At 31.6% G+C, this 16,987-nt stretch overlaps 2 protein-coding genes across 2 annotated transcripts; both read left to right on the plus strand.

The window, feature by feature from the left end:
- Positions 1 to 415: 415 nt before the first annotated feature.
- LOC114312325 (CHY-type/CTCHY-type/RING-type Zinc finger protein) lies at positions 416 to 5,173 on the plus strand. Its single transcript, XM_028258563.2, has 12 exons — positions 416 to 608; positions 866 to 953; positions 1,188 to 1,244; positions 1,362 to 1,394; positions 1,490 to 1,567; positions 1,779 to 1,822; positions 1,917 to 1,957; positions 2,528 to 2,610; positions 2,701 to 2,792; positions 2,894 to 2,963; positions 3,197 to 3,238; positions 4,715 to 5,173. Exons 1-12 carry the CDS (start codon positions 559 to 561, stop codon positions 4,838 to 4,840), a joined length of 804 nt encoding a protein of 267 aa, XP_028114364.1. The 5' UTR covers positions 416 to 558; the 3' UTR covers positions 4,841 to 5,173.
- Positions 5,174 to 12,199: 7,026 nt separating this feature from the next.
- On the plus strand, positions 12,200 to 15,923 carry LOC114312327 (CASP-like protein 1). Its single transcript, XM_028258565.2, has 3 exons — positions 12,200 to 12,993; positions 14,760 to 14,886; positions 15,432 to 15,923. The coding sequence occupies exons 1-3, from the start codon at positions 12,764 to 12,766 to the stop codon at positions 15,654 to 15,656; spliced, it is 582 nt and encodes a 193-aa protein (XP_028114366.2). The 5' UTR covers positions 12,200 to 12,763; the 3' UTR covers positions 15,657 to 15,923.
- Positions 15,924 to 16,987: the final 1,064 nt, after the last annotated feature.

A 16,987-nucleotide genomic window follows, 5' to 3' on the forward strand; every position in this document is an offset into this window, starting at 1 on the left:
TGATCAAATCAATTTTATATATATAAAAAATAGACGTGACCAAGTTAATGGTTGACGAAAAACTATTTTGATCATATAACTATTAATATTTAATCAATATAACTTTTTACAAACAAATTTTTATACTAAACTATTCGAATTATCAAAAAGGAGATACTGAGCTTTCACGGGTGCAATAGCACCATCCAGTCGGAGATCGGACACAAGCTGCTCCCTATCCTATATATCAACAATGATTCATCCCACTTAAAATATCACCACTAATAGCACTAATGCATTAAAAAAAAAATAAAAAAATTACAACTTCAAAACCAAAGCATCACATCATTCATGACGAGACTCACTGCCACCTAATTAGTAGGAGCACTAATTAGTAGTCCCAAACATTTTTCCCTATATATATATATAATATTGAAAATTGGGTGCTGTGCAAAAGTAATGGCAATTGGGCTTTGACGTCCCCATCTTCCCAAATCAACCGATTCTGTGCCTTCCACCTCTCTCTCTCTGGGCTGTTTCTTTCCCTTTCTGGGTTAAGAACAATCTTTTCCAATTCTAATGGAAGGCTCTGCCAATGAACGTCTTTATTTTGGGAAGATGGGTTATGGGTACCCCCCTTTTCTTTCTCTTTCTCTCTGTATTTATTATGCTGTTTGATTGGTGGGTTTGAGTTCTTTTTGATGATTTGTTTGTGTTTTGATTCTCTTCTCTCTATCTACCTATACATATATATGTGCATTTCGCATATTCATGCATTTTTCTACTGTTTGATTGGTGGGTTGAGTTTTATTTGATGATTTGCTTGTGTTTTGATTCTGTGATTTGTGATTTGTGGTTTTTTTTTTTTTTTTTTTGGGTGGGATAGATGCAAGCATTATAGAAGAAGATGCAAGATCAGAGCTCCTTGCTGTAATGAGGTCTTCGATTGTCGTCATTGTCACAATGAAGCCACGGTATTTGGATCACATTTCCTGTCTTATCTCTCTTCTTAGCTCAAGATTTACATCGATGTACCTGTTTTTTTTATCTGAGTTTTTATTGTTTTAGCTTGTTTGATTAATTATAGCATTCTTATAGGTCGTTTTGCACAAATCTTGTATTTTTTTTGGGTATATAACATGTATCTATGGATCTGTTTTTAATGTGGGTATTTGTTGTTTTTACCTTTTTCTGTGTGGATTCATTAGAGCATGTTGAGCAACCCCATTGATCAGCACGAACTAGTTCGAAGCGATGTTAAGCAAGTATGTGTAATCATGGATATATTTGTTTCAATATCTGTTCATTTGTTTATTTAATATTTAGCTTTTACTGTCATCAAGTTGTGATTAAGAGCCATGGATTTTGCATTGCTGTTTCAGGTTATTTGCGCAGTGTGCGACACAGAGCAACCAGTATGTCTCTCTTGGTTTTAGATTTGTTCTTTGTTGTTCTGTTTTTGATTAATCTTCCAATTGATTTTATGGATATTTATCTTGGTTGTAACCAGGTTGCTCGTGTTTGTACGAACTGTGGAGTCAATATGGGAGAATATTTCTGTGAAGTGTGCAAATTCTTTGACGATGATGTATGTTAACTGTTGTGACTTATCTTCGCTGTAATTAATGAAATTAAAATTGAAAATCGAATCATGTGAGCTTGTTTAGTGTTGTTGATCTTTCAGTCAGTCCACCTTTGCTCAAGAAGAGCAAGGATTGTATACAAACTTATGATGACTTGGGATGTTATTGTTGATTTTGTTTCTTGCAAAGGCTAATTACTATGTACACTTGTTGCAGATTGACAAAAGGCAGTTTCATTGTGATGATTGCGGGATCTGCAGGTTATTCAGCAAAGTTTGATGATTTTTCTTCTCTGTTTCTTATTTGTGATATTTGAAATTGTTCTCATCTAAATTTTTTTATGTTTTATTTCAGAGTTGGTGGTCGTGAGAACTATTTCCACTGTAAGAAGTGCGGTATGCATCCGCACCCATAGTGTGCTTGTTCTTTACTGCAACTACAAACCAATTATTTTTAAAAAGTTATTGTTTGTTTTGTTTTTTAATATTGAAGAAATGTTAAATCACCAGCCACCAAGTGTGCCACAAACGTTGCATTTGTTAGTTCATCAAGAACTTATAAAATTGCTGGTATTACCCCTTGATTACCCAATGTTTGGATGGTTCAACTTCCTGCTTCTATCCCCTCAAAAAAAAAAAAAAAAAAACCTTCCTGCTTCTATATATTGACTAGGCTCTGCGCAAGGCAACAATATCTATGCAGGTGAATAAATCACATTTCCTTTTTTCACTAACCAATCAGTTCGTTATAGCTGTTTTAGTTTTGTCAATCTCTAAGGATGAGTCCTTGTTTATTACTTGGACCGCTTTGTCTTTTGAACTTGGGCATCTTTATCAATCTTAATACTTTTCTCTTCGCCGTCTTAAAAAATCTCCTTGATTTTACTATTCCTTTCAGTTACTATTTAATTGTTGCATGCAATGCATAAAACCTTTTTTTTTATTTCTTTCCTTTTTTTTTTGCAGGATCATGTTATGCAATTAGTCTGCGTGACAATCACTCGTGTGTGGAAAACTCCATGCAGCACCACTGTCCCATATGTTACGAGGTTTGCTTTCTAACTTGCTAATACTTTTGATCATTTTTTAACAGCTTAAAAGTTTGCAATATCTTCACATTGGCATGATTGTTTTTACAGTATCTCTTTGATTCATTAAAAGACACTATCGTTATGAAATGTGGGCACACAATGCACTGTGAATGTTACCATGAGATGATGAAGCGTGACAAGTAAGCATTTATATCATTGTAAAATTACTTTATATTCCCTTGTTTGTTTACCATTGAAAAATAGTTGTTATACTCTTACTTGCCTTAAAAATGTCACTCAGATATTGCTGTCCCATATGCTCAAGGTCAGTTATTGACATGTCTATAGCCTGGAAGAGAATAGATGAGGAGGTGGGTTGAATAGATGCTCATTGATCAATACACTTAAAACTTGAACTTATTATTTTCTTTGTTTTTGGTAAAACAAGCTGTCATCCTGTTTATACTAAAAATACTCATATGCATCAATTATATTTAACATGAAAGATTTCATAGCTACTTTTACCAAGCTGTTACTATTATCTTATCCGTGGATTATTCCAACTGTGATTTGCTCAACTTGGAAGTTTTCTTACTTTTGTTAGATTGAAGCAACCGTCATGCCTGAGGATTACCGTTACAAGAAGGTAGGTACTTCCATTTCATCCTTGTTAGATATGTTAAAAACTTGTGCCATTTGTTAATATATAGTAAAATTCGGCGCAACTTGAGGATATGCTTGTGATGTAGCATGACTTTTATGAGGAATTCTTCAAACTCACGATGGACAAAATAATGTGATGGTTTGTGTTTTTGTGTGTTGGCTTTTTGAATTTATTTATTTATTTTAATATTATGTTATAAAGATGAAAAAGATGAAAGAGAGAAAATAGAATATAGGAGAAGGAGAGTAATGAGATAAGATAGGAGAAGAAGATAAAGAAGAGAGAAGAAGAGGTAGCAAGAAATCAAAGAAGAGTCAAGGAGGAGATTAGAGAGAATAGAGATTGGAGGGAAGAGTAAGAGATTGAGAGTAAAGAAGAGATAAAGATAGAGAAGAAAGCAGTCACAAAGAAGAGGAGGAAGAATATGAAGGGAGGGAGAGGGCGCAAGATCTATCAATCAAATCTGAATTATTTATTTTTGGGAGGCTGAATTTGTTTTACGACAATATAGTCTATTTGTAGGTTTAAGAAACTTCGAGAAAGCATAGAAACCTTATAAAACTCTTCCTAATAGAGTTTGCTTCCTATCACTAAAGCCAGTAAAAAGTCTTAAAAGAAAGAAAATATAATAAAATTATCTAAATGACTCCTAATAACACTTAAAGCTATTGATCAATTTATCATCTTCCAACTTGACTTTGCAGATCATTATCACTTTTAAATTCAGCTCTTCAGAGATCTTCAACAGAGATCTACAAGCATGTAGATATGCTAGATAAATAATTATACTTCATATATGACTAGATATAAGTACATAACCGTTAATGCCTCCTTTAGGTTGATTCTCCCATTCCTAAACATTCCTCAACACCAACCTCAGTAAAAAAGATGGACAATGAGGGGGAAAAAAGAGAAGGGAAAACTACAATACAGTGGGATAGAGAAAAAAAATTACAAAAACATGTGAGATGCAAGTAATTTTGTGATGAGGTGCAAGTGAAATGCTGTGGGGTGCAAGTCTTCCATGCTTGTGTAAAAAAAATTGTCTGTCCCACTGGGATGTAATTCCTCCAAAAAAGAAAGGAAAATTGGATTCATCATGCACAAAATCACCTCGTCAATGTCAATTACGAGAAAGAGTAAACAATATACAAACAAAATTCATACAGATTTTTCTTACAGAATGATATGATTCAATGTGAACCTTTTTTTTTAAAACAAAACACCCATAAAGATAACTTTTATTCACAAAACTACTATTGTCACATCATTCTTGTGGTGTTTTTTGCACGAATAAAGTTTTAATATTGCATGTAAAGATCCCATTTCATGTTTGCTTGTTTTGTTTCTGATATATCAGAACATCTCCTGTTCGGTTTAGTGAATCATCTTTATTGGCTTTTAATTACACTAAAATTGCATTTAAGTTGAAGAATCTGAGAAACATAAAATTTGCAGGTTTGGATTCTATGTAATGACTGCAATGACACGACTGAAGTTTTCTTCCACATAATTGGACAGAAATGCAGCCACTGCAAATCATACAATACAAGAACAATTGCACCTCCGGTTCTTCCTCAATGACCAGGTTATGCTTTCCGAGGCAAATATTTTACTGTCTACATGCACTGAAAAAGCTCATGCCTGAGCTAGAAAGAGGAGGGAGGGGGCGGTTTCTAATTGCATCTTCGACCAATTTCTTGTTTTCCTTCTTTATACATGCCACACTGCCATTGCATTATGATTCAAACTGTAGCATTTATACTTGCCTGCTAGACAAAACGTTTTCTGTGGTATTCTTCTCTGATTATTTGGAGTTTAAAAAAAAAAAAAACCCATTTGAATGACTATGGGTTACTGTACTCTTGATGTACACACTGTAATGTGAAAGAAAGGGGTTGCTGTTTATTCTGTTAATTATACCGGGAATAGTGTTGACTAATTATAATATTCATGCATTGTGGTTGAACTTTTGCTACCCATATCCTTGCATATGTTTTATTGATGATAATGTGCAGCAATATGAAATTGCTGATGGATCTCATGAGGATCGGACAGCCCCAAATGTATGTGAGCATACACTATGAGCAGAGGATGGTAAACCGATGCAAATTCATTCAATGAATGGCAAAAATCTTCAGAACATTGTATGAAACTAACACTCTGTATGTTGCTCTTCATACTCGGAATTAGGGGAAGTTTATCATAAGCATACTTTGGGCTTGTTTGTTACAGCTTAAATGATTTGCTTATTTTATATTATGCGGTAAAAATAGCTTAAATAAGTTGATTATCCTAAGTTATGAGAGGGATGCTTTTAGACCTTGCATAATAATCGTACACAACTTGAGCTTCCGAATGTTGTTGATTGATTCATCCTTTATCTAGGATTTTTGCCGGAGGGGCATGCCCTGTGATGTAGATGATTTTTTTTTCAATTTAATATGCATTCATTAATGAAATTTAAGCTGATAGAATGTCTTGATAGACTTACTTGCAATTTGTGTATTGAGTATCTATGTTTCTTGACATGAAGCTTGTACCTTTGTTTCTTCTCCTCCCAAGGGTCCTAATTTTCACTTGTTTGTATCATTGCAAACATTTTTTTATAGGTGCTTTATCTCAGGCTATTGGAAATGGGTTTCATATTTGTGATGCCATTGGATTTTCTTCTTGTATCATACTTTTTTTTTTTTTTTTTTTGGGTAGTAATTTCTTGTGAATGTTTTGATTGGACTATTGTTGAATTTTTTTTTGGATTTTATTCTGTTGGTTGTGTTTTTATTCTATCTTTTTATTTTTATGGAAGAAAGTTATTCTTATTGCGCATTAGGAGGATAACTCTACATATATAGAATTAAATTACAAATGAAATAAAATAAAATTCAAGAATGTACATATGAGGATGATGGGACCTGCCTACGGTAGCAGTTGGCCTTTTGAGTAGGGGTGCGCCCGGGTCGGTTGTGGCCACGGAACCTCCAATCCGCCATCCGTCCGCCAGATTAGCGGATTGGAGAAAATCAATCCGCATCCATCCATCAATCCGGCGGATGTGGATTGAGCGGATTGGCGATTTGGCGGATGGATGCGAATCGGTTTGGCGGTTTAAAATTTTATAAATTTTCAACATAATTTAACTTTTGCAAAAAAAAAAAAAAAAAAAAAAAAGTATTACAGTCAATGACTTAAAAAAAATTACAATCATTGCATGCCTCATCCAAAGTAAGAAAGTTTGAAACTTTAGAATATCACAATCACTGCATGCCTCATCCACATACTACAATCACAGCATGCCTCATTCACATAAAATATTACAATATGTGGTTCTTAAAATATAAAAACAATTCAAACTATCAAAACCATGAACAGAGCAGTAGTAGAGATTGTATGTCTGTGTATTGTTACATCTATATCTGTTTTTGAAAACAAAAATCAACAAGCATATATCATATTTTCTATTTATTATTTTTAGAGATATATCTAAAAATTAAAAAATATAGATAAATAATACGTTTATTTTTTTCAATTAAAAAAAGATATTCAAGTTGAAATTTTTTTTTCAACAGAATATTTAAATTCTTTTTTAATTGAAAACACAAACAAAATATTTAAACAAACTGAAAACACAAAGTCTTATAAATTACTAGGGGTGCTCGCGGTTTGGCGGTTCGGTTGCGGCCAAAGGAATCTCAAATCCGCCATCCGTTCGCCAGATTGGCGGATTGGAGAAAATCAATTCGCAACCGTCTGCTGGTCATCACGCATCCGTCCAAAATGCGACAGATTGGTTCGGTTCGGTCAGTTTTGGCGGATCGGTATATCCGCGGCTCACCCCTACTTTTGAGCACTTTTGTGTGATTTAATTTTTAAGTATATTTGTTGGTTATAATCAATTTTTTTGGTGAAAAGCTACTTATAAACAATTTTTTTGTGAGAGAGGAAGTGAGTTATAATCTGGAAAGTGAATTATAACTCACTTTCCAAAATAGGCCTTTTGAGTTGGAGTTTGAAGGTAGAAGATAAAAAAATTGTTTTATCTTTGTACTTATTTTTTAAGGAGAGTGAAAAAAAGTACTACCAAACCACATAACAACCGGCGAAGTGGATTGCTTGACATGGGAGTTTTATTTATTTATTTATTTCCCTGACATAGGAATTTGGCATTGTTTTTTTAGTGGCCTTCTGGCTTTATTTTTAAAAAAATTTAAAAAGCTAATACATTTTGAAAAGTTACTAAAAAAAAACTAAAGTGAACAAGTTAAAAGTGGTTTTAAATTTGTTAATGCTAAATAGATTTTTTGATTTATTTAATCTTAACAAAAAAAAAAAAAAAACTGATTTATTTAGCCATGTTACTTTTGGTGATCATATTTCTATTTATGGAGGCATTTTGAAGTTGTATTCTAATGAATTAAAATGAAAAAATGACATCACTGATGAGTTTTAGTTTTGATTTTAGTTTTCAGGAAATACTTTTTAGAAAATTTTATTTTTTTACTTTTCTTATTTTTTGTTTTCAATGATTTTTTTATAATATTTTAAGCTATTTTTTAAATTTTTAGGCACGCCTAACATAAATACACTTAAAAAATATAATATTTTGTGAAAAAAATCTTTAAAAAATTCACTAAATACCAAAAATATAAATAAAAAAAAGAAGAAAAACTCAGTATATTTTTGTGTATTTATTAATTTTTAAAAATATTTTACTATATAGATAAATTTAAGTAAGGTGCATCTAAAAAATAAAAAATTATTTAAAATTTTAAAAATATTTACTGAAAATAAAAAAATATGAAAATTAATAAATTTAATTTAAAAAAATTAAATTCAAAAAAATTGAAATCAAACGCACTTATTGTTATGAACATTGTGGCCAAACACAACCTAACCTAATTATTGATCATCTAAAAGAAGATTAGGTAGTTTTGTCAAACAAACTCAAAAGAAGAATTTTTTAGTTATATTTTCCGGTATTTTCTTTCCATCCAATCATCTATTTTCTGTCACCTCTCTGCCTAATCAACCTACTACCCCATCAGTGTTTGTCAAATGACAGATAAGTACATGAAATTCTAGAAAAATACATTCAATCTCTAATGGGTAGTTTTGTAAATTCATAACTATTGTGGATTTGGCACCACTTTGATGGATAAGAACAACATCTTTATGACATGTACATGTGTGTCAGCAAATTTATCTCTCATCATATTTATTGAATGTTTTTTGAGATTTCGTAACAAATTGTTCATTGTATTTTTTCTCTAGAAGGTTCTGCTTCACAAATGAAGTTTACAAATAAAATCAGTTTACAAATAACATCAGTTTGATTGTGTTTTGTTTTTTTCTGCTTTTATTTTTTTGTAAAACACAGAAAATTTGTTTAGCAAATTAGAAATAAATTTGTTTTGATTGTGTTTTCATTTCCTTTTTTTTTTTTTTGAGTTGCAGAATACTTTTGAGAATTAAAAAAAATAATAAATTTAGGGACAATTACAACAACAAAAAAAACTTCATAAGTTGACAATTGTAACAAAATAAATTTTGACTTTTTAATTTTATAAATTTGAGCTATAATCTGTTGATTTATTTTCAATTTATACTATTTACTTATTTTTTTAAAATTGATTTCTTAAAAAAAATTTAATCATTAAATTCAATGAAAAAAGATATTATAAACGTTTTATGTACATTTATATTGAGTTAAATGGTTAAAAATGAAAATAAATGAATAATTTAGATTAAAAATAAATCAAAAAATTAAGACTTGCATTGACAAAATTTAAAACTCAAAATTTATTTTGTCACAAGTGATAATTTTCTCAATAATCTATTATGCATTTTCAGACAATTTTATTTCAAAAAATACAACCAAATAAATTATCCCATGAAGGTCTTTTATCAAGCTTTGAATGAATGATTTAAAGAATATGAGCCATTAAGAAAAACATTTGAATGGGAGGGAATCGAATAGAAAGAAGGCGAAGTGCTACCACTATAGGGTCTTTTTTTTTGTTTTTTTTTTTTGGGGGGTGGGAGACATGCTTGCTTTTTCACAAGCTTATTCTCGCCTTGATTGACAGCTACTGGGTCTCCCCATCTCTCCTAAACTTTCCCCGGTCTTCGGCCAGAGCTGTATGAGGTAGAAACTCGTCTAACGTATAGTTCAAAGGCCGAGCCCCATCCCAGCAGTAAGAGCGCGGCTTAGACCAACTAACACGAGACATCTAATTTATCACGTTGAAAAACTATCTTTAATGATCTGTCCGACAGGTATCAAATTTTAATTTGTCAAATATTTCATTATGTGGGGATCTAATCTCAATGCTACATCATTAGAGATAATTTATGGATGATAAATTTGAGAAGGGCATGGCTTCTGTTCAGTCCTTAATCGGACTGAACCGTGCTGTTGGGCCCGTGGGGGCCCACCATGGGTCCTGTTTTGATAATCTGAACCGTTCAATGTGTAGAACTCGTCGAGTACTATATGCCTATTAAAAATCATGTTAATCGGATATCGATAACTATGTGATCAAATCAGTTTTGTATATAAAAAAAATAGACGGTGAATAAATTAACGGTTGATAAAAATCTATTTTGATCACATAGCTATCAATATCCGATTAATGTGATTTTTTACAAGCATATAGTACTCGACGAGTTTTACACATTCAACGGTTCAGATTATCAAAACGGGACCCGTGATGGGCCTCCACAGATCCAACAGTACGGTCCAGTCTGATTAAGGACTGTACAGAAGCCATTTCCATTAGAGAAATATAAAATATTGTTGAGACATTAATGTCATCATTACCCACCTAGAAAAATGTATAATCATACAATAATGTTGCTTATTTAAAAAATTTATTGAGAAAAATACTCAAATTTTAAAATTTAAAGATAAAATAGTTTCTGATTGCAACCTTACATTAAAAAATTTTAATTTCGCAAATTTCAAAATTGAAATAGTTTTCAATTGATAATCATTTTGCACAAGAAAAAAAAAAAAAAGGGAAATAAGAATAGAAAGACCAGCCTGTCGTTTTTGTGGATATGACCCACAGTATTAAAGAATCTGGTAAACCGAAAATTAATCAGATTGCTTTAACCCAAAAATTAAATAAAATGGAATGGTGGATGCAAAATATTGTACAAAATAACAAAATTTATAATTTTTTTTAAATTTTTTTTTAGGCATGACATATAATAATGTAATTTTATAATTAAAATAGGATTCACATATTAACAAAATTTATAAATTTTTCTTACTCCCAAATGTGATATACAGTAATAAAAATTTAATACTTAAACGATACCCACTAGAATATCATGAGGAGTTTAAAAATTTTGTAATTTATTTCAAGTTATTCGTTGTGGGTTCTTTATGAATAAATTTAACGTCAAGATGATTAAAATTTTATAATAAATTTACTTATTTAGCGTGACACCTTACATGTCATTCATACATTGAAGGTGTGATCCATTAATTGCACTGGTACATTAATGATATATTTTATGATAAACAAATTTAATACAAAAATTTTAAGTCATTGCTATTTTTGGGAAAATGTTGTACAAATTAATGATTTTTTTTACTAACTAATATCTCATAATCATAAAATTTTAAAATCTGAAACATTACCCACTTTAATAATATGATACTTGTTGAATCAAAGATTGAGAAAAAAATTATTAATTTCCTTTGGTGCGACTTATGAGACTATCTATCTATATATATATATATATTGTTGAGAATTTATATTAGAGTGTTTGATATAATTTCTATTTATAATTTATGAGACAAATTAATTAATAACATTTAACTTCTGTTTTCTAATTATTAATTTTATAATTTTTATATATCGGAACTTAGGATACCAATCCAAATCGAACCATAAAACCACTTATTAGGTTTGATATCTTTCACATCAAACAATACATAATGGGCCCAAAATAATTGTGAAAACCTGAAACTTGTCCATCATGCATAGCACAATTTTATTTGAATAATGCTTGGGACCCCTTTTGGGGGTCACCCCCTCATCCCCTTTGCCACGTGACAGGGGGTGATTGGAGGAGCAGAAAAAAAAAGAAAAAGAAAAAGAAAATGTAACCAATAAGAGAGAGAGGGGGTCAAAGGGGGTGGGAAGAAAAGGGGGATGAATCATTACTCATTTTATTTACCTCAAAGCTTCTATCTCTATCATAAGCAAATATCAAAATACCAAATATAATAATTGATAACAAATGACTTTTTTTGTTATCAAAAACAATAAATATATCATTCAAAGTATATCCATCTATCTCCCATTTTCATCATATCTCACGCAATGGAAACAAATGGGCCAACCTTAGTCAAACATTTGATAAAATGCTAGTAAAATTGAAAAATAAAGTAAAGCAAATAGATAAAAACCCCATATAAGACAAAGTGATTAATCTGATGAACAGGGGGTTCTCTTATGAATCATCTAAGTTTAACTTTTATTGTCAATTAAATTTAGATTGAGCCTCCGTTTGGGAAATGAGTTGACTTTTTAATTTTTTGACTTTTTTAGTCTGGGCTCAAAAATTTGATTTGGGAAGGACTTTTTGACTTTTTAATTTTTTTGACTTTTTTGTGTGAGAGAAGAGTGTAATAATTATGGGTTCGATGTGATGTTTTGTTTATTATGACTAAAATAACTTATTTTATCTTTTATGACTAAAATAGCCCGAAACTAACTTGCCAAATGGACCCTGAATGTGTCAAAAAAAACTTTAAATATAATATCAAAATTGGATCTTGAGTCGTTATCAGTGTTCAAAATTTTTAGGTGTTAGAAATTTATCTAGCAATTGTTTAGCCCAGAGTAGTCTAGACGCCTAAAAAAAAATGGTTAGATATTTCTAGAGTACCATGCAGTATTTATTTATCTAACATTTTTGGTCAATAAAAAACTAAAACACATATTAATTGAGTTACTTTTTTTTTCGCTTAACTACCTAATAAAAGTGATTCAACATATTTCACTTTCAAAATTTTTGATTGATTTAGGCTTGATTTGACATATTTTGAAAAAGTCAAAAAGTCACTATCTTATTTAAGTCACATCATCTTATTTAAGTCATATCACCTCTCTACCACATCATTTCAAACCCAACTTATATTTTATAAAAAGTCAAAAAGTACACTTATTTAAAACATCTCAAACAACCCTTTAAAATACCACATAAATAATACCAAATGACATTTCAAAATTACTGAATAATTACTCCCTTTAAATAACTTTGTAAGCAAGAAACCTTCAAATTAAATTAATCTCAAGTCAATTGGGCTTAACGTGTAGGAAACTCCAACTAATCTCTAGCCGGCTCACCCCAAAAAACATTTCTCTCTGTTTTTCTATATATAATTCTCATTTCTCATATGCGTACCCCCACTATATATCCAACTACTACTACTACTATTAGTATTACTATTACACACCAACTTACCACTTAAACACAATTTTAGCCACCATGGCATCCAAGGAAAAGGTTGCTCCGCCACCGGAAGCTTCGGAAAAATCTGCCCCGCCGCCAGAAAACATCCCTCCGCCTGCCGTCCCTAAATACTTGGTGGTGGGTGATGTGGTTCTAAGGTTTTTGTTGTTTGCGGCGACAGTGACAGCAGTGGTGGTAATGGTCACTAGTAAGCAAACGCAACCGACTTCTCCCCCGGCAAAATTCAATCACTCACCAGCCTTCATGTAAGTTGTTTATATGCAAACACTACTGCACTTATATGATAGATATTGCTTTTATGGATTTAGAAAACATAAAGTTGTTTGATTTAATTTTTGAAAATTATTTTTTGATTTCTTACTTCTTTTTTTTTTGTTTTGTTTTTAGTCATTTTTTTAAACTTCACATTTTAACTAATTTTATTACTTTTTAAATTCACCTAATCTAGCTACACCTAAAAGAGAGTAGATGTGAAGAAATATAAAACAGAAATTGTTTTACATATATTTTACTATTGAATTACATCTAACTATATATATACATATATATAAAGAGAAGAAGTTAAACTATGAAAAAATTTCACTAAAAGCAAAATAATACAAAAAAACAAGAAGTAAGAAAACAGTTTTGAGCTAAACCAAACTACTATTAAGAAAGAATATTTTTTGTGGTACTGATTTATGTTTTAAACTGGAACTTGCTGAGAATTCAAGCTTCTATGTATAAAGAACATCTTTATATTTTTTTATATTGTAACTTTTTAAAGTAAATTTATTTATTTTTTTAAAATTTATTCTTGTAACTTGAATTTGAATAATTTAGACCACAGTCGAAAAGAATCTAGCTCACCCCATTTTTTAACAGCTTTTTGAGTAATTTTTTAAAGCTTGTTTTGAAAAAATCCAATTAGTTGCCTTACATGATAGTGATTAAAATATTCACCTGCAGATAATCTTCAAAAAAAAATTAATAATAAAAATTGTCCTTTCTTGGTGTGTTTGTTTAGACGGACTAAATATGAGAAGATTGTAATCTACCAGACTGTTAATCTTGGGATACATTATCCTCAGACTATTTGATTGAACTATTCTATTGAATCATATATTTGTTTAGTCATGAAATTAGATGTTTCGATTAGACTATTCTATTGAATCCGATGTGTATCTTATGTTATTTAATTTTTTTACTAAAACTTATAAAAAAATTAAATAAATAGAACATCAATACAAATTATATAAATTTATTTTAATTTTTAGTTAAAATTTTTTAATTCTATTTTAATTTGAACTTTTAAATAAATTGAACTTTTAATTTTATTTTGGATTGAATAAATTGAAGTTTTAAAGGGGGATTATATTCTATTAGACTCTTAATTTAATTTAATTTAATTTAATTTTTAGTTGAGATTTTTAAATTTTATTTTACTTTACTAAGTATAATTAAAAATAATATAAATAAAAAATTGAGGGCTAAAAATGTCATTTTAACTTTCCAACCCGGAAAAAGAATTATCCCACCCCCCATGATATACAATAATTCCACAAATAAGGGATTGATAGTCCGGTTGGATTATTAGTCCAACTTATATTTTTGAACCAGTAATGCTACAGACCCCCAGTTGGGGTGACCCCCAGTGACCCCCAGTGCCACGTGTCGGCCTGGGGGTGGCTGGAAACTCAAAAAAAAAAAAAAAAAAATTGTTTTTTTGGACCAATGGGAAGGGACCCCAGTACCCCCACTGGGGGTCCAAAGCTTTATTCATTTTTGAACCAAATTTCGGACTATCACATAATAAAGTCGTATCCCATACTCTAATCTTCCCAAACAAACACCCCCTCTGTTTATTGGAATTGACAAACTTACAATCAATTTCGCTATAGAAACCTGAGAAAGTATTTGCAAGGCTCACAAGACCCATATGTGCTGTAACTGATAGATAGGTGTACATGTTACACGAAAGACTTTGTCAAGAAAATCCGAGTCTAAATGAACATCTATACATGTGATGCAGATACTTTGTAGCTGCACTCTCAGTTGCTGGGCTATACAGCATTATCACTTCTCTGCTATCCGTCTTTGGACTCCTCAAGCCACGTTGCTCATCAAAGCTCTCGTTCCATTTTATAATTTTCGATGTGGTAAACTCTTGAAACCCTTTTTGAGTACTTGCTCTCTATGATTATATTATAAAACACATGGACATGAACACAAACATGTAATATGACACGTACACAATACAGACTCGTAAACATGTAAATTTTTACAAAATTGGACACGACACTTGGGCATTTGTGCAAAAAAAAATAATGGGCAGCTCCAATAAGCTTTCATTCTTGAACAAAAATATAATTTTGATTTATTCATCTTATCTTTGAAGATTATATATTTATTCTCTGTCAAATACTACTCCGGACAAAAAGAAAAAGAAAAAAAAAAGGGACACAACATATCTTCAATGTGTTTCAAGTGTCCAAGTCTTCCCAAGCTTGTTCGATTGTAAACAAAAGAGAACAATTCCTCCAACATGTCCGACACTTGTTTGGAGCATGTCTGGTGCATGTCAATGTCCGCATTTGACATGTGTCAGACAACAGTACATGACGTTCAGAGAGGTGTCTGTTCTTCATAGATTATATTTGATAACGGTCTCAAATTGGCCCATAATACATTGCCCATGGTGCAGCTCATGTTGGGTATTGTAGCTGCGGCAACAGGAGCTGCAGGGGCAGTGGCATACCTCGGATTAAAAGGTAACTCTCACCTACAATGGACCAAGATATGCAATGTCTATGACAAGTTCTGTCGACACATAGGAGCTTCCGTTGCAGTCTCGCTTTTCGCTTCCATCATCCTAGCACTGCTCATCATACTCTCTGCTTATTCTCTCTCCAAAAAGATCCCCAAGTAGAGTCTCTGGTGTCAGGACGGAAATCCGAGTCCCAGAAACAGGCATGCTCTGCTAAGTTGTTTGGTGCAAACAAGACCTAGTGTTGTTTCACTTGTGTGTGTGTGAAAGTTTGATTGTGCTGTGGTTAGCAAAAATTTGTATGTGTATTTATGTGAAAATTGTCAGTGTTCTGATACATAGTTGAACTACAGGGGTATATTTGTTGGCTCTAATTGCATGTTGCGTGTGATTTTGTGAAATACAAGTCATTGGCCCTGTTTGGTGCAACGCATAGGATTGCTTATATATATTTATTTTGAAAATTTGTGCCAGATACTTTGTGCAGCTTATACTTACTTCTTATGAGGTAAAAATATCATGTAAGTTCAACAAACTGATTATTGAAAAGAAGGGAAATGGGTGGTGTTGGCTTCTGTTTTCTGATAATAACGTTCAGCTGGCAAGAATATGCACTTGACAGGCCTATCGAATATCACCCTAATCCTATCATATGTGCAGTTGTTGTCTACTTGTGACACTGGTTATAGACGTCAATTCAAAAAAGGGATATGTAGTAAGAGAATGGCTTCTCTCCAGTCCAGTCCCAAGCACCAGATGGTGCCATGTCAGCATTTTTCTTTTTATAAATCAAAGGCCTAAATTTGTTTACCCACACATAAAATCCATTGATCCATCCGATATTGGGTTGAACTTTTTGGTTGAGTTCAAATTTGGATTTTTATGTGATGGTTAAATATGGACTTTTGATTCTTAAAAATGCTTACATGGCACTATCTAGTGCTCGGACTAGATTCTCCAGTTTGGGGGTAACATCACAATGTCCACCCATAGTTTTAAATTCAATCTAGCAACCGTCAATCAGGGCCACTCCTAATTCTAATAGCCAATAGAATAAATTCATATGGTTTGCTCTGATCATACTATGAGTTGACCTAAATCAATTTAGTAATTTGTGTTATTCAAGAAGAACATTTGAATTCCTCCTTTGTCTAGACCAGAGAAAGTAACCTAAATCACTATAAAGCCTGCATCACAAGCACAATCAACCAAGAGGCATTCCAGTGAAAATAGCTATTAGGAGATCACAAAATCAAGATAATATAAATTAGACAATTATAGAGGATTCGATGCCAATAAGAAAGCTCAATTTTTCTTGGGAATGTGTCACTTTGCTATATTTTAGGAGATTTATTTTAAAAGCAATGCAAGATTTTTTGAAGATATATTCGAGGATCTAGAGGGGAATATGGGATACTATTTGTTATTTATCTTCCTTTTGGACTTCAGTTTCTTCTCCTTTTATGGGATTCCTTTCTTTTTGATTAGTGTTG

Source organism: Camellia sinensis, chromosome 7 (genome assembly GCF_055761805.1).
Source record: "Camellia sinensis isolate YWXY chromosome 7, ASM5576180v1, whole genome shotgun sequence".
NCBI lineage: Eukaryota > Viridiplantae > Streptophyta > Magnoliopsida > Ericales > Theaceae > Camellia > Camellia sinensis.